The 22,339-nt window shown below is 42.6% G+C and overlaps 2 protein-coding genes across 2 annotated transcripts in view; one reads left to right on the top strand and one right to left on the bottom strand.

Moving 5' to 3' along the window:
- Nucleotides 1-22,339, top strand: part of LOC139027800 (cryptochrome DASH-like) — a 455,373-nt gene that overhangs the window by 247,311 nt on the left and 185,723 nt on the right. The window lies entirely within an intron of this gene.
- LOC111964459 (DENN domain-containing protein 1A-like) overlaps nucleotides 6,235-22,339 on the bottom strand; it is a 51,104-nt gene continuing 34,999 nt past the window's right edge. The window contains 10 exon segments of the mRNA XM_070443507.1: nucleotides 6,235-6,247; nucleotides 6,386-6,448; nucleotides 6,616-6,678; nucleotides 7,782-7,961; nucleotides 8,555-8,603; nucleotides 8,782-8,860; nucleotides 9,064-9,104; nucleotides 9,706-9,793; nucleotides 9,946-10,043; nucleotides 19,039-19,165. Of these exon segments, the coding sequence (XP_070299608.1) occupies nucleotides 6,235-6,247; nucleotides 6,386-6,448; nucleotides 6,616-6,678; nucleotides 7,782-7,961; nucleotides 8,555-8,603; nucleotides 8,782-8,860; nucleotides 9,064-9,104; nucleotides 9,706-9,793; nucleotides 9,946-10,043; nucleotides 19,039-19,165 (801 nt within the window).

Genomic DNA, 22,339 nt, shown 5'->3' with positions numbered 1-22,339 from the left:
TAGGAAAATCCACTCTGAGTTTTCTAAATGTTTTGTAATTGATATCTTGAATATAACAGAAGTCAATGGCTAGGTAAAAACCTGACGAAAAATCCAACAGGAGTGGGAAAAATCTCGAGGTTTGTAAGGGTGTTGGCCTATACCAATATATGTGTCTAATCGGGTTCAGTATTCAGTGAGTCTATCGGGCCAGTAGATGTAACAGTCTGCTTTAGGGACCTTGTTTCAGGCCTTCTACTGTGCAGGTGAGGGAATGAGAGTGTGTTCAACCAGGTGTCTGGCAGAGTGCCATGAGCTCACTCACTTTCTAAAGACAAAGGAATTCTCCGGAAACTTAATTGAAGATGTATGGTAAAAAACATTCTAAAGATTGATTCTATACATCGTTTGACATGTTTCTACAACTGTAATGGAATTTGTTTTACTTTTCGTCTGGGCCTGCGCGTCATGAATTTGGATTTTTTAACTTAAACGCACAACACAAAATGAGGTGTTGGACATAAATTGTGGACTTTATCGAACCAAAATAACATTTTTGTGGAACTTGGGATTCCTGGGAGTGCATTCTGATGGAAGATCATCAAAGGTAGTTAATATTTATAAAGCTAGTTTCTGACTTCTGTTGACTCCACAACATGCGGGTACCTGTATGGCTTGTTTTGTTCTGAGCGCCGTACTTCAGATTATTGCATGGTGTGCTTTTTCCATAAAGTGTTTTTTTAAAATCTTGACACAGCGGTTTCATTAAGGAGAACTTTATCGTAAAGTCTCCATGTATAACACTTGTATCTTTATCAAAAATCTTCTTCTCTTTTTTTTAACCTGTCTCTCCTCTCTGGGGAGGTTCCCATTGCTTGGAAGGCAGCAACGGTGCGGCCTTTATTTAATGGGAGATGAAGCTGATCCTAACTGTTATAGGCCTATTTCTATTTTGCCCTGTTTATCAAAAGTGTTGGAAAAACKTGTCAATAATCAACTGACTGGCTTTCTTGATGTCTATAGCATTCTCTGATTTCCGCTCAGGTTGTGGATGTGTCACTGCAACCTTAAAGGTCCTCAATGATGTCACCATTGCCCTTGATTCTAAGCAATGTTATGCTGCTATTTTTACTGTCTTGGCCAAAGCTTTTGACACGGTAGACCATTCCATTCTAGTGGGTCAGCTAAGGAGTATTGGTGTCTCTGAGGGGTCTTTGGCCTGGTTTGCTAACTACCTCTCTCAAAGAGTGCAGTGTATAAAGTCAGACAATCTGCTGTCTCAGCCACTGCCAAGGGACAAGAGTACCCCAAGGCTCGATCCTAGGCCCCACACTCTTCTAAATTTACATCAAAAACATAGCTCAGGCAGTAGGAACCTCTCTAATTTATTTATATGCAGATAATACAGTCTTATACTCAGCTGGCCCCTCCCCGGATTGTGTGTTAAACACTCTACAACAAAGCTTTCTTAGTGTCCAGCAAGCTTTCTCTACCCTTAACCTTGTTCTGAACACCTCCAAAACAAAGGTCATGTGGTCTCCCCACAGGTGTTATTACTATCTCTGGGGGTTTAGAGCTTGAGGTAGTCACCTCATACAAGTACTTGGGAGTATGGTTAGACAGTACACTGTCCTTCTCTCAGCACATATCAAAGTTGCAGGCTAAAGTTAAATCTAGACTTGGTTTCCTCTATCGTAATCGCTCCTCTTTTACCCCAGGTGCCAAACTAACCCTGATTCAGATGACCATCCTACCCATGCTAAATTACGGAGACATCATTTATAGATCGGCAGGTAAAGGTGCTCTTGAGCGGCTAGATGTGCCTTACCATTCTGCCATCAGATTTGCCGCCAACGCTCCTTATAGGACACATACAGTTGAAGTCGGAAGATTACATCCAAAAATATTGGAAAAATATATTGTTCATTTGAATAAAAAAAACATCCTACCGGACATTATTCATCACAATCAGACGGGATTCTTAAAAGGAAGATATAGTGGAGACATTAGACAACTACTAGAAATCATTGAGAACTATGAGACTTATAGGGAAACCAGGTTTATAGCAGATTTTGAGCAAGCCTTCGATACAGTCTAGAATCTGTTTATAAGTGCCATATTTTCTTTTACTTTGGAGAATTGAGGTCAGGGGTTTTCTTCATCTGAAAGGAATCGATTGCCAACCATGGTTTGTCCTGTGTAATTAGGCCTTCACMAGATTTTATTTTGTGTCGCAGATATAATGAACAACAATATAAATGCAAAATGTAAAGTGTTGGTCCCATGTTTCATGAGCATTAAATAAAATATTCCAGAAATGTTCCATATGCCAAACAAGCTTATTTCTCTCAAATGTTGTACACACATTTGTTTATATCCCTGTTAGTGAGCATTTCTCCTCTGCCAAGATTATCCATCCACCTGACAGGTGTGGCATATCAAGAAGCTGATTAAACARCATGATCATTACACAGGTGCACCTTGTGCTGGGGATAATAGAAGGCAACTCTAAAATGTGCAGTTTTGTCACACAACACAATGCCATAGATGTCTCAAGTTTTGAGGGAACGTGCAATTGGCATGCTGACTGCAGKAATATCCACCAGAGCTCCTACCATAAGCCACCTCCAATGTMATTTTAAATAATTTGGTAGTACATCCAACCGGCCTCACAACTGTAGACCACATGTATGGCATTTTATTTTTATTTTTTACCTTTATTTAACTAGGCAAGTCAGTTAAGAACAAATTCTTATTTTCAATGATGTCCTAGGAACAGAGGGTTAACTGCCTTGTTCAGGGGCAGAAAGACAGATTTGAACTTTGTCAGCTCGGGATTTGATCTTGCAACCTTCCGGTTACTAGTCCAATGCTCTAACCACTAGGCTATCTGCCGCCCCGGGGTTGTGTGGGCGAGCTGTWTTCTGATGTCAACATTGTRAACAGCATGCCCCATAGTGGCGGTGGCATTATGGTATGGGCAGGCATAAGCTATGGACAACGAACACAATTGCATTTTATCAATGGCAATTTGAATGCACAGAGATAACGTGACGAGATATACTGCTGCCGTCACCTCATGTTTCAGCATGATAATGTGTCATGACGTTGGCCTGAGGGGGGAGGTTTATGACCCCCATAAATACCTTTCCCCTTTTTCCTCTCTCTACTCTACCAATGTGACTATTGAAAATCCCTTTGTTAACATTGAGAGAGAGTCTGGTGACATCAAAAGATGGGAAACGGAACCATATTTCGGTAATCCAACCAGTTGAAAATATGCGTTGGGACTTAATGAATATGATGTCAGTTCAGTTGGCGTCTGAGACATGATTACTGATGATAGGACGACATAAACTGTATCTTGGAAAGTCTACACATTCTAGTTATCAGATTCACATGGAATTGTTGTGCAATTGAAATGTTTAAATATGAAACTATTTGAGAAAAGATTAAATGTAATTTAGCTTCTTAACTTCTCTAGGATATGTGGGACGCTACCGTCCCACTTGGCCAATAGCCAGGGARAATGTAGAGCGCCAAATTCAAAAAAATGATATAAAATCAAACTTTCATTAAATCACACATGTAAGATACCAAATTAAAGCTACACTCATTGTGAATCCAGCCACCATGTCAGATTTCAAAAAGGCTTTTCGGCGAAAGCATAAGATGCTATTATCTGATGATAGCACAACAGTAAACAAAGAGAGTGTAGCATATTTCAACACTGCAGGCACGACACAAAACGCAGAAATAAAATATAAATCATGCCTTAYCTTTGACGAGATTCTTTTGTTGGCACTCCAATATGTCCCATAAACATCACAAATGGTCCTTTTGTTCGATTAATTCCGTCCATATATATCCAAATTGTCAATTTATTTGGCGTGGTTGATCCAGAAAAAAACAGCTTCCAATTTGCGCAAAGTCACTACAAAATATCTCAAAAATTACCTCTAAACTTTCCCAAACATTTCAAACATACTTTGTAATACAATCTTAAGTATTGGTTAAACTTAATAATCGATCAAATTGAAGACGGTCTATCTGTTTCAAACAGGAGCATCAACAAACAACTTTCTAGTCTTGCGCAACTGGCACGTCCCACGTTGAAGGACCAAAGACCACCTACCAAAACTAAGCCAATCAGCAAGATACTAACGATTTGGCATCAATTTCAATGTGAAGGTACGAACCTACACGCCGGACTGATGAATTCGACTAAACAGCACAATTATAGCCACTAGGCATTGCGCTGAACATATTATGATGACTCCATAACTTGTCACTAAAGGAAGTATACCCCAAGCCATCGCGTTAGCGCAGCAACTGTAAGACGCCTGGCCTAGCTGTCACAGCCGCGACAGACTTATTCCTGTTTCACCACAAGACGGACGACTACCAAGTAACCACCTTCCTACTCATCGACATTTCTTCAAAGACAACCCGCGCCTCCCATCTACGACCACTGATCGAGGCCAGCATTTTCCTTTCCAAATAGCCTCGCTGACTTCAATGCATAATGTACGTATTTACGATAGCATAGCGTCTCCCTTGTTCCTTCAGTCTTCCCGCTCTTTCACTCAAATCCCCGCCCTTTCTCTTTGTGTGTAACCAGCTGCTATACTCGCTCCGTTCACCAGGTCCATCAATGTATGATCATTCTGGTATATGAAATTCTGTAATTAGTTAGGTATTTAGATAAATAAATAATAACAGAATGTTTGTACTGCTGACTTCTAACTTGTAGCCAGGTTCCTGTGACAAGAATTTACAACTTTTAGATGAGACAAAATAAAGTGACAATTAAATATTGACAGCTATTGAGGTAAAAGATTACTAGGTCTTTAAGAGTTTATTCGGAAGATAACAGCTCTATAAACATTATTTCATGGTGCCCCTACTTTCTAGTTAATTATTTACCTGATTAGCTTAATCAGGTAATATTAATTACAGAGAAATTATTTTATAGAATAGCATGTCATATCACTTAATACGGCATAGCCAAAGACACGACAAATGCATGTCACAAGGATCTGTACACAATTCTTGGAAGCTGAAAATGTCTCAGTTCTTCCATGGACTGCATCCTCACCAGACATGTCACCCATTGTGCATGTTTGGGATGCTCTGGATCGATGTGTACGACAGCGTGTCCCAGTTCCCACCAAAATCCAGCAACTTTGCACAGCCATTGAAGAGGAGTGGGACCACATTTCACAGGCCACAATCAACAGCCTGATCAACTCTATGCAAAGGAGATGTGTCATGCCGCATGAGGCAAATGGGGGTCACACCAGATACTGRCTGGTCTTTTTTAAGGTATCTGTGACCAACAGATGCATATCTGTATTCCCAGTCATGTGAAATAGATCATTACACAGGTGAATGTATTTCAATTGACTCATTTCCTTATATGAACTGTAATTCAGTCAAATCCTTGAAATTGTTACATGTTGCGTGTATATTTTTGTTCAGTATAGTTTAACATGATTTTGGGGGAGATGAATATCACAAAACTCATTGTCAAGTGAGGTTGGAGGAACCTTTGTTAAAATATTTTACTTCCTCTTTCAAAATCTCCTTTGGTGAGTAAAGTATTTCTCCTCAGTTTGTAAAACTATATATTTGGTTGCGTTTCTATATTGACGGTTTAGGAAAGACTTAAGTTAAATAAGTTCCTCAAACTTCTTTTGTTTTGCGTGTAGATTATTCAGTGCTTCTGTAGTACATTCAACTCCATTGGCGTGTAATATTAGATTTTCTATTTCTGTTTTCTAAGTCTGTTCTCTGTAGACCAATACCTTTTTGTGTGTTTGGGATGAAAATGTAATTGAATGGCCTCTAAACGCACATTAAAAGGCATCCCATACGATAAGTGGGTCCGCTGAACATGTATTGTGCAAGAAAAAGTCGTACGAATTCTATCGTTTTTGTTAATAAAGTAGTGTCAGTCAATAAGCCCTGGTTAAATGTCCAATATCCCCGTCCAGCAGCTATGAGGTTTAGTAACTGTTAAAAAAGCTGTGTGCCAGTGGTTGGTGGACACGGCAAACCCACCACACGCAGTAACGCAGGTGCGTGCATGCGTACGTGCACACACAAGTATAAACATACGTTGACACGCATGCACACACTCAAAGGAGGTAATACACACACACACTCAAACAGAAGAAAGATTCAGGATAATGAATGCGTGTGGATTAGTCTCGCTAGTCAATGTAATGTTAAGACAAAGGTCACCCTGTATGTCTAAGAGAACAGTCTGCAAGATGGGACATATCCACAGCGCATAGTTACACAGTATGCCAGTCATTGAGCTTGCACACACACACACACACTCCTAACCACAAACTTCAGGTGCCAAGGCCAGAGATGAGAGGTAGAGGGGGGAGGTACTCACGGGCTGCGAGTTGCCGCGCTGGAGCCTGGGAGGATGGGGTCGAGGGGAAGGGGCTCGGAGGGGCTGCACCAGAGACACACAAGGGTCACACACACATACACACACACACACACCTGTCTCTTATACACATCTAGATGTGTATAAGAGACAGCACACACACACACACACTCCTAACCACAAACTTCAGGTGCCAAGGCCAGAGATGAGAGGTAGAGGGGGGAGGTACTCACGGGCTGCGAGTTGCCGCGCTGGAGCCTGGGAGGATGGGGTCGAGGGGGAGGGGCTCGGAGGGGCTGCACCAGAGACACACAAGTGTCACAAACACATAGCAATGGAAGGACATGATGATGTACACACACACAAAGATGCACACACATAGACACCACAACATCAACTGCACACCATATGCACACTAACAAGCCACTACAATATCTTCCTTCACGACAACAGTTGTAGCTAGGCTTTCCTCTTACAAAGTATCAGATAGTTGACACTGTATCCCCATTGCCAATCACAACGTCTTTCCAGAACGTTGTCCTGATGTGTATGCATGTGTGTGTGTGTGTGTGTGTGTATGTGTGTAAGAGAGAGAGAGGACGTGTGTGTGTCCTAATTATTCAGCGTTCTAATGAGAGGAATGAGAGATGGATGGATGGATGGTGCTGGGAGCAACACCTGAAAGACATTGTCTCACTTCTCTCTCCCATCGCTCTCCCTCCCATCTCTCTACCTCTCCAATTTCTCTTCTCTACCACCTTTCTCTCTCTCTCCCTGTACCACCCCCCGCCACACCCCCATCTCTCACCCCCTCTCTTGGGGTGTCTTAAACAAGTATTTTTTCTCTCTCCTTTTCTATAGCTTTAATAGTACTCTATGTTTTGGAGGTCGACTGTATAGCATTACACTTTATTTCAACCCAGCTTAGGGTTGCTAGACACTAATTAGTGGAGTGGTGTAACTGAGAACCAATGTTATTTTTATTACTTTTAGAAATGTCCATGTGATTTCATACTAGGTAAACTGAACAAAGACATGTGCAAGGCAGAGACGAACAGCAGGAACAAAGGAAGGAAAGGAACAATGACGTATAAGAGCGTAGTGGAGACAAAGCGTGTGAAACAACATGACAAACGACAAGCAATGAGTGCAACAGAAGAGATGGAATAATAAGAGACGGAATGACAATGACAGAGTGATAGAGACAGTGAGGGAATGATAGAGGGAATGATAGAACAGACAGCACAGTAGCATAAGGAGGACACCCCCCACCCCCCTCCCCCATCACATCCTCAGAGACCTCCGAAACTCATCCCCCCCTTCCCTCCCTCCCGTCCCTCTCGGGCCACCTGTCCAACGTGCGCTGTGATGGGCTGCCGTTCATCCCAGGTGCGGACACTGTCCTTCCTGCAGGTGGAGGGGGGGCGACCCGGCCGTAGTGTCTTCCTCCCCGGTACCCGCTCCTGTGCCACCTGTGTCTGCTGTCGAGGAGTAGCCATTCTCTGTCAGCTCCTGGAGAGGGGAAGAAGAAGACGGAGGAGGTTGGCATGGCCAGAGGGGGTAGTGGTGGTGATGGTCTCTGTGGAGGGAAAGGRKGAGGTTGAGGGAGGAGGCCCTACAGGGCTATAGTGGAGGGGGGATCAGTGCCAGGGGGGCATAGGGGTATGGGGGAAGTGGACAGCCAAAGGAGGGTAAAAATAGGACAAATAAAGTGCCAAAGAGGATTTAAGGAACAGAAGAGGGACAGATATGGAAAAAGAGTTTGAGTGAGTGAGTGAGTGAGTGAGTGAGAGAGCTTGAAAAGAGAGTGAGTGAGTGCACTGGAGTGAGCATTAAAAGGAGGAAAAAAAGAGTGAGAGATTTGAAGGAGCAGAATTGTGACAGGAGTAAAGAGGGTCAGGTTGAGAGTTCAACAGAGGGTATGTTTGAAAGGTGAGGGAAGAGTGAGTGACAGCCTGGTGTGGGARAGGAAAAACCATCAGTGAGTGAATCATTTCGCCCATTGAGTGGCAGCGTGTGTCTGTGTGTTTGCATGCKTGTCTGCTTGTGCATGTGTGTGTGTGACAGTTGTGTTCTGTAAAGTTATTATTCAGCCTGTGATTTGGGTGAAAGACAAATTATAATTTTATTTAGATCAAATTTAACAAAACCCTAACACTGAACACCACGCACCTTTGTTTTAGCCGGCTCTTGACCTCCTTTATCCCCATCCTGGCATGATCTTTAGCCTTTTGAGGAAAAACACAGAAGGGTTTACTAAACAGATTTTGTTTCTGTCGTTGTTGATGTAGGGAGTCATCTTGTAGAGTCTACCTTTAAAGTGGCATCAATATGAGACTAAGTGAACAGTAGGGACATATTTTGGGATTGTCATGGTGTAATAGTCATGATAGGAGGACACTTACAAAACTTGTAGACCGTTTTCATGGCAGGGTTAGCCTTGGTCCTCACTGTGTTGAAGATAGCTCCGCCCCCTTTCTGTTGGAGACAAAACCATTGTTAGCGGCACGGTTGTACCCCAACAACAGTGGTAGCCCAGAGAGCACAACCAAAAACAGGTTGTTTGATGAAAATCCAACAAGTTTGAACTATTAGCATGAATGAGCTAAAAAAAAAAACATGTATAATTTGAACAGCATGAAAGATCGGTTCAAATGCAGCACTTGTCTTTGAAGACCTACCTTGACAGTGAATAGCCACTGGTGGTAGTTCTTGTCGCTGCCTGTGGAGTTAACACAGAGGTGAGGTCACAGTGAAAGGCACAGGAGGCTCATGAGGGGAGAACAGCTCAAAATAATGTCCGTAACGGAGCAAATGGAATCGCATCAAACACATGGAAACMATGTGTTTGATGTATTTGATACATTACACTTATTCYGCTCATAGCCATTGCCACGAGCCTGTTCTCCCCAATTAAGGTGCCACCAGCGGTGGTGAAAGGTCAATGCCTTAACACAGTGGGCATTCTATATAGGTTAGTCATGGGACATGGGTTAGCATTAGGGCCATTGACACCCACCACTGCAATAACTGGTTTGTGGTCAGTAGGCTTGAAAAACRTGTCATTTCAAAACGGAGAACGTCAGTGAGCATTCTGGCTGGGCCAGTTTCAAGACGCTGTTTCAAGACGTCGCCTACCTCAGTTTCAAGACGCTGACTAGTTTCTTGCCTATTGAACACGGCCGTGGTTTGTGGTAAGCGTGCATGGTGGCACACCAAACRTCTGCCATTCCCCAAAGATKAAGTAAARTGCTTTGAGACCAAGWGAAATTACCTAGTAGAAATGTTTTATATGGTTGTAATTCAATGTGTGCTGAACACACCTGCATACTCTCCCATGTTGATCTCATCCTCGARWATATCCCTGAAGCSCTCACCGGCATTCAGWRGGTCCAAGCGGCCATTGATGAACTACAGAGAGGGAGAAAGGTTTATCCCAGTTATACATGGAAGGTTTCTTTCATTGATTAATGTWGGCAAATGTGATGTACTTATTCTATTGCATCACACTTATTCTGTGTGTGTATGTGTACCTGTTATCGTGCATGTATGTGTGTGTGTACCTGTTTGAAGAGCTGCAGCTGGCTGGCGTTCTGCAGGAACTGTCTCATGGCACTGGAGCGGTGGGTCATGAAGACCGCCTCACTGAACGTGATTGGCTCTCCCTGAAGGTACACAAAATATGGAACAATCAGAAGGAAGTAGATSTGGTGGCATCCTGGATATGGTTTGCCAATCTATGTATTTTTACAATGACCATCACTAAAGTGTGTGTTTGACATATCAAGAGATATCTTGCTCAAATATTATAATTGTATTACCTTTATTAAAATTAGACTATGCAAGTCAGTTAAGAATAAATTCTTATTTACAATGCTGGGCCAACTGTGCGCTGCCATATGGGACACCCAATCATGGCCGGTTGTAATTTAGCCTGGAATCAAACCAGGGTCTGTAGTGATGCCTCTAGYACTGAGACGCAGTGCCTTAGACCGCTGCGCCACTCGGGAGCCCAAATTATTGAGCACACACAAGAAAGGTGGATAGGTACTTTGTAGAAAAGTATGCAATTATTATATAAACATAAAATAGCAGACAGATACAAAAAGACCCAGAGTTATAGGTAAAAAAAGAAACACTATAAAATGAGATATACAGAACAAGGACAGGTAAACAGAAAGAGGAAGACAGATGTCACCCCCCACATCCATCCTGCCATCAACCCCAACTTTTGATCAAATAAGATGAATTGGAAACAAAACTACAGTAAATGCAATATAGTGTCCTTATTTAGTGGTAGAGCCTGAAAACCTATTTTCACCTCTAGATGGCAGTGCTGTGTAGGTCAACAGACAGCAGGAGAGGAACTAGACCAGTGGTTCTCAAACATTTTGGGGCCAGGATCCCTTTTGAGATAGCAAATTCACCAGGGACCCCCTCATAATCAGAACACATAAAAAAAAGCACACAAGGAGTTTTACCATGACTTCGACAGCGCATGGCTGGACAAACCTTTTCTCGGGCCCTGGGAAGGAAGATTTCAAAGCCCCTCCTCTCAAAATGTTGAATTTTTCAAGTAAATTTCCTGCAATTCTACATATTTTGCCATGGGTCAGAAAAAAGTTATGTTGTTGCAACTTTAAAGCTTATATTCTGCAATTCTAAACATTTTGACTTGAGGCAGAGAGAAGACCTTTCAATTTAAAAAGGTAATTGTCCAGTGTTTTCAGATTTCTATMAAATATTACAAATAATTAAATCACAATATGCATACAATTGTTTTCCTTCCAAAACATTTTTAATTAAGTACTTTAATGGCCAGCTCATCCTCCTCAGGAGAATGACATCCTCCTCAATGAGGAAACAGCACGCATTTTTCTAAAGGTATGTTTAAGATACATGTGGGTTTTTTTTTAAAGTCCTGCACAGTAATCCTATTTCCCAAGTAAAAATAAACTTTGAATGACCAATAATGTGACCGACCGGCTCGTTTCGGTCTGATGTATCAACATTTGACATTGTGTTTTTTACATTGGATAAAAGTAGAGACTCAGAGCTAGAAAATGGTATATCATACACTACAGCTGAGGACAAATGGGAAAGTAATTCTGCTTTGAAAGTTGATAAACTTGTAACCTCACTTTTGAGAAATGGCCCTTGAATCTTTTGGTACCTACTGGAGGGCCCCTCTTTGTCTACACCCATTCAGCATCATTCGCACTCTTTTAACCTTTAGCCCCACCCATCTCTTGAAGGATTCACATGAGGCTATGTACTAAAAAAAATGAAGATTTCAAGACTAAAGSCTGGCTTATACTACGAGTGTGTCTGTAAATTTAATCTGGGCGTTCGTAAACTCAGAGCGTTGTTAGATTGGATATTCGTAAATTCAGAGCGTTTTGCTCTCGGGAGCGTTCAGAGTGCACACTGGACACTGGCCGAAAAGTAGGGTTGATCCGAGCATTCTGACCCAACAGCAGTCAAGCACCCAAGCTAACTGGCTAACGTTGGCTAGATTGCTAGCTACTTCCAGACAAAAATTAGAGAACAGCTCACTCTGACCATTTTACTCTCCCTAGCAGAGCTGGCTAGGCAGTTTTTATGTCACCCAGAGCATTTGGTGACTGCAACTGTGCTGCTGGCAACAATTTAAATACGCTTTTTTGAAAACGTTTACTAGCACCGGCCATATTCAACGGGTGTAGAGCGTTCGTCAATTCGTAAGTTATTCTACACTCTCGCACACTCAGGTGAGCGTGCTCTGAAATCGGAGTAGATAGCCAGAGCGAATTTACCAGCTACGTCTATCGACAGTTGTCGCAGTGCTAAACATCATAAACATTCTTTTGAAATAGTTACTTGCATAGTGGAGTCTTTTGTTTAGACAGCTCGCTAGCTAAACAATTAACCATAATCCCAACTCATAACGTTACTACCCTGCATGAATCTGCAGGTATCTAACCAACCAGGCTCAATGTTAGCTAGCTAACATCAGGCTATAACTAGCAATGCAAATGGATCTGAGATACRAATAATATTACTACACAGATCATAATGTAATGTTAGCTAGCTAGCTAACAGTACACTTTAACTTGAAATGAAAACGACTGACAAAATTAGAAACGTGTAATATCTGAAAATGTAGCTAGCYAGACTCTCTTACCCGTATACATGGATGGACGCTTCTCCCTCTYTGTCAYGGATGCCATGGTTGCCCTTAGTTTGAAGATGTTATCTGGAGACAGGTGTTTTATACAACAACCTTCTCTCTGTGTGTTCTCTTTTCGACTCCATCTGCATATTTGCAAACTCCAGAATTTCTCCATCTCCTTTGCTATCATACTCTAATTCCACTGATTTCAAAACTCGGTCCTCCAGAAAGTGGAGAGCAACATATATGCAGTTCTACTACGTGATATCTTTTTTTTTTTAACACAGAAGCTTGCTACATGGCAGACCAATCCGAACAAATCTCTTGGCATGTCCAGCCCACTCRTTATCTCAGCCGATCATGGCTAACGGGAAGGTTTCTCACTTTTTCTGTGGCTAAAACAACTAGGCTCAAAATTTCTAAAWGTTATTCGTATTTACAGATGGCATACAAGTTTGTTATTAAGGCACATGAAAGTTCACATGTTCCAGAAGGCATTTCTGCCCAAAAAGTTTATGTTCAAACAGCTCTCCTGTGAAGTCGTGACTTGCGGCATACACCTAGTTTCCTGAATCAGGTCACATATGCGCAGTGGTGTAAAGTACTTAAGTGAAAATACATTAAAAGCACAGCTTCAGTACTATTTATGTTTTTGACAACTTTTACTTTTACTCCACTACATTCCTAAAGAAAATAATGTACTTTTTACTCCATCCATTTTTCCTGACACCCAAAAGTACTCATTACATTTCAAATGCCTAATAGCAGGACAGGAAAATTCACACACTGAATTCCAATTCACACACTTATCAAGAGAACATCCCAACTGTTTCTAATCTGGCGGACTCACTAAACACAATTGCTTCCTTTGTAAATTATGTYTTGTTGGAGTGTGCCCCTRGCTATCAATACATTTTAATAAACATTTATACTTTTGGAGTCTGGTTTGCTAAATATAAGGAATTTTAAATGATTTATACTTTCACTTTTGATACTTAAGTATATTTAAAACCAAATACTTTTACTTTTACTCAAGTAGTATTTGACTGGGTGACTTTCACTTTTCCTTGAGTCATTTTATATTAAGGTATCTTTACTTTTACTCAAGTTTGAGAATTGGGTACTTTTTCCACCACTGTATATGCACACATATTCTGGCCTTGTGTTCTAAAAAATAGCTACAAAAAATGATTTGAGTACTCAAGTTAAAATTTATTGTGGCAGAACTTAAGAAACATTCTTGTGTTCTGTTCATAAATGTGGATTCCCCTTGTGAAGAAACCGTGTAGAATTGTTTAATTGTAGCCTATTTCCCAAATATTGTAATAGCCTAAGGTATCCAAAAGTTGCTGCTTTCAAAGAGAATAAGAATAAAAGTCAGAGTCTATAGGCCTAGGCTATTCTCAATCACAGCTTTATGAGACATTGAGCAGACAATGTTAATGCCATGTGCGCCACACAGACAGACATAAGGGTCAATATCACAAAACATTTTACATTTGACATTTTTATTTCAGAATTTGTATTCCTTTTATGTTATACTATAAAATAAAATAAAATTGACTTTTAGAAAAACATATTGGCCAAGCTCCAGCACTTAGAGTTAGATAATTATAAACACATTTTCAATGAATCAGCCATAAGATATGTCCACCCTGTTACAGACATGCACTTAACTGTCTTTCATTACTTTCATTGGACTATTTTAATAATATTGACGTTTTCATAAAGCTATTGTGTCCYATTGTCAACTCTGTCCATTTGTTCTGGTCAAATTRTAAAGAAATAACAGATTTTGTATACAATGTGTAGTTTTATACTGAACTTCATCTAATTTGCACCTTATCTTTCTAAATTGAGACAGGTATCAATTATATTTYATCCAGGTTTATAATTTTGTGGTGTTGGCCGTGTCTTACTCTTTAAAATACATTACACAAATTCTTGATATTTGACAATGTAACTGAATTCATTTGAAAAAGATGCCAAGGTATAACAGGGTGGACAACTATAACGGGACAGAACATAAATTAAACCCTGAAACCTGAATACTGAACACTGAATATATATCTACATTGTAATACATGTAGTAACAACATTGGAACTGCTATTTAGTTACATATTCATTGAGAAAACAACAATACAAAAATACATTGCAGGTACAAAATCATTGGACTTAGCATTAAAACACATTCCTGTCCCTCTCCTCCTCTCCCCCTCCCTCGCTCCCCCCTTTCACCCCAAATGCTCTTCCATATACTTCCAGGTGTATTCTTCCCTCTGCAAAGAGYGTTTATTGACAGCCAGTGGCTCTGGCATCAGACAAATTATCTGTCCATCAAAGTACCAACAAATATCTTCTTTGGACTTGGACAGAAGAATTTGTTGATGCCATTCCGGTGCATGCACTTCACCTTAATGTTATGTTAGCATATGATATGATAGCATATGATAAGATATAAAGAGTAACAAAAACCTTATACATTTCAATACTCAATCAACTACTGTACAAGATAAATGGATGTACTGTATGTGTGTATGGGGAGGAAGGAGGGTTACCTCTGCTCTTGCCTTAACATCACTCTCAGTAATGAAGAACATCTCCACAGAGGAGTTAAGACCCTTTAGGACATTGTACAGGGCCTGGGATATCCTTTCCATGGTGCACTGCTCTATCTGCAGATCTCTTGAGAGCATCTCCAATACCATCTGGTGCCCCTTGCCGTGGCTGGCCTCAAAGAAATTCCAGTTGACCTCTTAAAAGCCTTGTTTGTGTGGTTCTGTGGCAAGTAGGTAAAAGTTMCMTTTTTGCTTGTATTGTGTAGCCGGSTTGTCACTAAAGAAATTAAGCCGGCTGACTTCAGGGTACTTCTGCTTATAAATAGCAAGAACCGGATCAAGGTGGGCCCAAATGGCGGGTAGATCATGTCWCTGTGATGGTGAAACGGAGYAAAAAGCAATTGGTGGTTGGTCTGCAGCACTCCAGTGTGGAGAGTGGCTTGCTAGTGAGATCCTCCAAAATGCACGGACTGGAYCTCTTGACTGTATTTGCATGAATAGTTTTCGCTGAAGTCAATGTGCAGCAAGCACTCATTGTTCTTCAGACTCTCCCTAAGCTCGCTATAGGCCCTGTATTGCCAAWTGATATTAAAGATGTGTTGCCTAAAACTTAGCGAGCCTATCTTGAAACTGACTGACCAGTTCAGTTTCTGTTATTGTGACCTCCCTCTTCRCGGTTATCATGGAGCACTTCTCTTCATCTTTTKGGATCTTCTCCCAGGTCCATTGTGTYAGAGGAACTTCTASATTCCGAGGAGGTTTTAGAGTTGGATGAGTGGTGAGGAAGYAATCCTTACATTCACCATAAGCACATAGCTTCGATTTCGGRTTACACATACTTGAGTCGACCATGTCCTCAAGGTTTTTGGTGGACAAAAGCCCAAGGCTGTGAAGAGAATTTGCCATGAACTGTAAATTCTCATGGGTTTTGCACTGACAAGTTTCACGATCAGTGTCATTGGGCGTAACAACCCAAAATGGTCTGAGGTGGCAGAAGGAGGTACAGGACAACTGACCTAGTTCCTTCAGCGGCAGGAATTTCCTGTGCAGATTTTTTCATTGTGTCAGTCAGTAAGCCTCTTCTGCATTTTGTTCTTTAGTCGTGTCATGGTTTGTTTGCGTCCGGTCGTTATACTATTTACATCATCGACTGGAGAAAGAAATCGCTTCACGTTTTCCTTTTTATTCTGTTTCTGTTCTGCTTTCCCTTTCCTCGTTCAAAAAAAGAGCAAGGTCCCCCTTGCCAAAACTTCGTCTCTAGTCTATTTGAAAAGCCCAACAACCGTCTCTGAAGTTTATACTTCTCAGTATATTCACAGGGGTCACTGGTCTGCAAATGATTTGCTGTTCTTCTGATTCCTTGCATTCTGTATTTTGTTTTGGATTCTTTGAATGAGAGATGTTGAAAGAGAATAGCCCTCTTAAGTAGGTGCGTCCAGCATTCTGACGTCTCAGCAATGCTTTGACTGTTGAAATGAGGCGATACAGATGCCTGTTCTCCCTAATCCTTGCATACCTTTTCCTGTTATGTTTTCTTTTTTTCCCTCTCCTTTTTGCCACTTTTTGATTTTTAAATGCTCTCTCTCTTTTGGAGTCTTCTGTGTGTTTTTTTTCTAATAGCGTTCCCCTTGCTGGCGTTGGCCTAAAACACATTACAAATGCAATGGTTTAGGATTCTAGGGGTAGAGTCAGAGATAAAGTAAGGATAAGGGTTAGTTGATCGGCGGGATTGGGGTTATGGGTTATGGTTTCGGGATTTACGGTTAGAGTTAGTAGAAAGTGTCAGCAACTAATAATCTTAAATGCCTTTGTCTTAAGTCATTATTCTAACTTGAAGGCCCAGGCTGATTTTCAGGAGTTGAGGGGGTGTTTGGGACTGCAGCATTCTCACTAGCCTTGCCCTGGCTGCTGAGTATCCTTTGAATCTCTCCATTTCTTCCTTTTTCTGCACACTACACTCTGTCACTGAGTTCAGATATTGCCTTCTTCCCTGTCTCTTTATCTTTTCATCCATTTCTCCCTCTTTCATCTAGATACTCTTCTCCTTCTTTCTGCGGTCACATTACGTCGTTCTCTGTATTGCCGCCGTCTTATTCAAGCTGCACTAAGAGGAGGTGCCAATTCCTTCAGACAAGACCTGATTTAATGAAATTTATTTATCTTTAAATACTATACATGCTATATATCCTGTAATTTATGCTTAATACAATTTATGGAAGAAGAAAAAACACATATTTTTTGCAACACATTACTGCAAGATATCCATTTGTCCCACCCTGTGAGGTGCATGTCCACACTGCTACGCTGTACATGGATAACAGGGTGGACAATAACAGCGGTGGACATTTTGAGCTAAAATTTAGGGCAACTATGCTCCAAGTGATCGTGATTGAAGCTAGATAATTAATGTCTGCCATATTGAAAAGAAATTGCATTGTTTGACAAATATATTTTGAAATTATGAAATTCGATTAACGTCTTTTGTATTTTTGCTTAACAGGGTGGACATGTTATGCTTTCCCACATCACATCACCAAAATATCATGATGAAAATGTAATAGTATGAAATCTAGATACTCACTAGGCTAACCACAGTTGTTTTCCCGCCAAGGAAGTGACATAATTTCSTGTTTGTGATGTCATTGTAGAAAATATATATTTTCGTAAAGTGCCAGTAACCACAATGTAACAGGGAGGACAATGACTTTGAGGATGTACAGAAAATATTCTTATAAAAGATGCAGCATTTAACATAAAAATACTATACATAAGATAACATTTAATGAAGAAAATTTGAAAATGTGTAAATATTTTTAATGTATAATTTCATTCCTAATTGTTCTCGTTGAAGTTGGTCGAGCAGCACCTGGGACATTGGAAAATTGCCTCCTTCCACTGAAATAAAATAGTCTGAAAGGTATAAAATGTACTTTGAAGTCTATGTCAGTATGCTTCTATTATCATGAAGACATACACACATAAGGATCCTTGTATATTTTTTATATACAATTTTGAATGATTTATCATGAGGACAAAAAATAACACTTTTAGTGATATTGACCCACAAACAAACCTGTTTCATACTGAAGCTCCACCAGGAAGTAATATTAGAAAATATTTGTCTGCACATCGTCCAGTTGTTGCATGTGATTTGCACTATAGCTATATATGGTGGTTTTTAGTTGCTACATTTTCTTTTACAACATAGTTTTGGGGGGGGGGTTGGCCAATAGGGGGCGAGAGAGAGAGAGAAAGAGAGAGAGAGAGAGACAGGCACAGAATGGACCACAGCACATAAAGAAAGGTCTGTGACACATCATTACACACAACACACACAGGAAAGTCTTTGGAATCCCTAGTGTCTCCTAGGCAGACGGGTCCTTGGTTCAGAGAGAGTGCAGGTTAGGGGTTTAGAGTTTAGGGGTGAGGGTTAGCCACAGGGCAGTGACAGCTTGGAGGTGGAAGGAAGGCACCGGCTTCCCCATACGTAGTGCGGGGGTACAAGCTGTGCCATTGTTAGGACGTGTGTCCCTTCTCTGTCTCCCCTGGTGGGGGGACTGCTACCCCACGTAAGGGGACTATCCTGTGGGGCTTCTCCCTCCCTTTACACTGGGGGTCACAGGGATCTGCATCACTAATGCTATTATCCAGTGACAGAAGCGTGCATGTGCACAAGCGTGTGGGCAGACACACACACACACACAGACACACTCACACATACATACAGTACACACACACGTCACTCTTCTCTCTGTGTGAGTGTGTGTCTCTCTCTCCCTCTGTCTTTCTTTCTCAAGCGTCACTGTAACCATTCTATAGCACAGCTACAAAGACAAACTTTCTATTTCACTCTCACATTCTCACTCTCACTCCTAACTGTAAACCTTCCCTCCCTCCCTCCTTCCCCTCTTCCCACTCTCTCTTGCTCTCCCTCAGTATGGCTCACCAGGTTCAATCTGCAGTGCGTTCCTGTAGCTGCCGAAGAGAGCGGCCTGTGTTCCGAGAAAGGCTCGAGCCACGCCGTCTCCTGTCCTTGTGGAAACCTTCTTTAGGCGGTTCTTTAAGGAGGACACCTGGGGAAAACAAACATTAACAAACAGTTACACCTTACTATTGTTTATGATGTCTACATAAGGACCGTGTGATTGAGTGATAACATAACATTTTCACCTACATAGTCATAGGTGCATTTACAGGTAATATTTCAATCCATCCATACCCCAATCCCTTCTCTTTGGCTCCCTCCATCAATCTCTTTCACCCAACCTTAATACCTTCTCCCATCATCCATCCATCCCTTTCACCGTCTTTATCTATCCCTCTCTCCATTCACCCATCCATTCCTTTCCCAATACACCTTCTCCTTTCATACCAACATCTCAACCCTCTTTCCTCCCTTCATTCCCCCTTTCCCCCAGAGATAGTCTCATCCCCTCTAGTAGCATCTAGACCCCGCTATTTTAAAATCAGCCCCTCCGTTCCCCAGGCCCCCCTCTCTCCCTTCTCCCTCTCTTGCATCCATACGCACAGCGCCGCTGAAAAAAAACGGCCCTGCAAGTCAACAACAGCGTTATTCTACATGAATACACTCCATGAGACGGCCGTTTAGGCTAGTGCTCTAGCCGGGAGCGAGTGCGGAGGGGCTGAAGTAATCCTTTCTCTTTCCATCTTCTCTCTCTCTCTYCCCCTGTCGCTTCTCTCCTGTAGCAAGCTCCCCCAGTTATTAAAGACGCTTGGTTACCTTGTTAGTAAAAGTTTTGCCTCCCTCAAAACCCCCAAAAACTTGCGACTGGAAAAAGAACCGTAGGAAAGAGTACAGCTTTTTAGTAGCATTCAGCGTGACCTGGGTTTGTTCTCTACCACAGCRGAGGCAAGACCGATAAGACACGCAAATGAATTGTTGTTGTCATGTCCTCCCTCATTTGTTTGCATGAGTACTTTTATTTGGASGAAATGGAAAAGAGTGGCTTTGAAATGTCAACATGTAAGCTCAATGTACAGTGTCTATTTTGTATGGAGCAGTACTGTGTATTTAAAACAAAATTTCCCCTCTGGGACATTAAAGTATATCCTATCCTAATGTGAATTCTCAAGTTAACCTCTTATGACTGCATCCCTTGTTCTCAATTTTCCTGCCTGAAGACATACCCTAATCTAACTGCCTGTAGCTCATGCCCAGAAGCAAGGATATGCATATTCTTGGTATCATTTGAAAGGAAACATTCTGAAGTGTGTGGCCTCTGATGTTCCCCAGTGATACGCTTAATATGTGCTGAATCAACCTTTAAACACTACCGCTACAGGCACTGTCCCCCTTCAAATCAGTAATAATGTAGGAACTGCCCTCTAAAAAGTCCACTCTTCGTTCCAATGACAGTTCATGAATACATTTCACCCACTTGTTACGCAAAGTTGAGAACACGATAACATTTTAGATGCCAATATAAAACAAACACACAAATAATATAACTCCTGCCGAAGTTGGCTCCCCCGCCTGTTCGGGTGGTGCTTGGCGGTCGTCGTCACCGGCCTACTAGCCGCCACCGATCCCTTTTCGGTTAGTTTTGTCTAATTAGTTACACCTGTTCCTTGTTTGTGTGTGTTTGATTTACTTCCCTATTTAGGTTGTGAAACCCGCCCCTTTGTTGTGCGGGATTATTTTGATGTTCACGGTTGTGTGCTCTKGACCGTGKTACCCGYTGTATTGGGTTGGTCAGTGTTTTGCGCCCTGCGTGGTTGGGCATTTACTTTTGGTGCTGCATTAAAGTGCATCTTTCCACTGGACCTCTCTGCTCTCTGCKTTTGATTCCTTCTACACACCTAGTCAGCGGGGACAGAATCCCGCACCTGAAAAATGGAATCAGCAGGAGCAGCCACACCTCCTCTCCCATCGATGGAGGAGAGGGTCCTCCATCACACCACCGTTCTTCACCGGATTGGATCCGTCATGGATCAGATGATGGAGAGGATGGACCGATGGGAGAGGAGTGGCCTTCCCACCTCATCTCCAGCGCCCCCTCCATCAGCACCACCTACCCCTGCTTCAGCATCCGGCTCCGGGGCCCTGCGTCTGGCGCTCCCCAGGGAGTATGATGGGACGGCGGCTGGGTGTCAGGGGTTTCTCCTCCAACTGGAGTTATACCTAGCTACCGTCCGTCCGACTACCTCAGGAGAGGAGAGCGTGAGCGTCCTCCTCTCCTGTCTGACGGGGCGAGCCCTGGAGTGAGCAAATGCAGACACTACTATATCATTGGATGAGCTGATAGACATGTCCATTCGACTGGATAACCTGCTGGCTGCCCGCGGGCGTCCGGAACGGGCCCTGTTGATTCCACCCCCAGGCCCTCCTGCTCCCATCCCCATGGAGTTAGGGGGGGCTGCATCGAGGGGGACCGGAGGAGGAGATTCCTCCTGCACCAGTTGTGGTCGGCGAGGACACACGGCCGACCGGTGCTGGAGGAGCTCGTCTGGGAGTCGGGAGGGCAGGCGGAGCACTGATCGTTCACCCCAGGTGAGTCCGCGCCAGACTCACCCAGAGCTTCCTGTCGGCCATATGTTTGTGCTAACCTCTTTCCCTGGGGTTTCTCCCTCTCTACAGCATAAGGCGCTGGTCGATTCATGCGCAGCTGGGAACTTTATGGATCATGGGCTCGCCCTAAGGCCAGGGATTCCCCTGGTGTCGTTAGACCAACCTTTCCCCGTGCACTACTTAGATAGCCGACCAATATTGGGCAGGGCTGGTCAGGGAGGCCACGGTGCCACTGGACATGGTAACACAGGGGGGTCACAAGGAACGGATTAGTCTATTCCTTAATGATTCACCTGCGTTTCCAGTAGTGCTGGGAATTCTGTGGCTAGCCCTTCACAACCCGGTGATTTCATGGAGACAGGGGGCTCTACGAGGGTGGTCAGAGGAGTGTTCAGGCAGGTGTATAGGAGTTTCCGTAGGTGCAACTACGGTGGAGAGTCCAGACCAGGTTTCCATCGTGCGCATTCCCTCTGAATATGCCRATTTGGCTATCGCCTTCTGTAAGAAGAAGGCGACCCAATTACCACCCCATCGTCGAGGGGACTGCGCGATWAACCTCCKGGAGAACGCTGCACTTCCTAGGAGTCACGTGTACCCATTGTCCCAGGAGGAGACAGTGGCTATGGAGACATATGTCACTGAATCTCTGGGGCAGGGGTACATTCGGCCCTCCACGTCACCCATCTCCTCGAGTTTCTTTTTTGTGAAGAAGAAGGAG

This window comes from Salvelinus sp. IW2-2015, linkage group LG5, assembly GCF_002910315.2.
Source record: "Salvelinus sp. IW2-2015 linkage group LG5, ASM291031v2, whole genome shotgun sequence".
Lineage (NCBI taxonomy): Eukaryota > Metazoa > Chordata > Actinopteri > Salmoniformes > Salmonidae > Salvelinus > Salvelinus sp. IW2-2015.
Note: the sequence above shows the minus strand (reverse complement) of the source record. Positions and strands in the feature narration are given on the sequence as shown.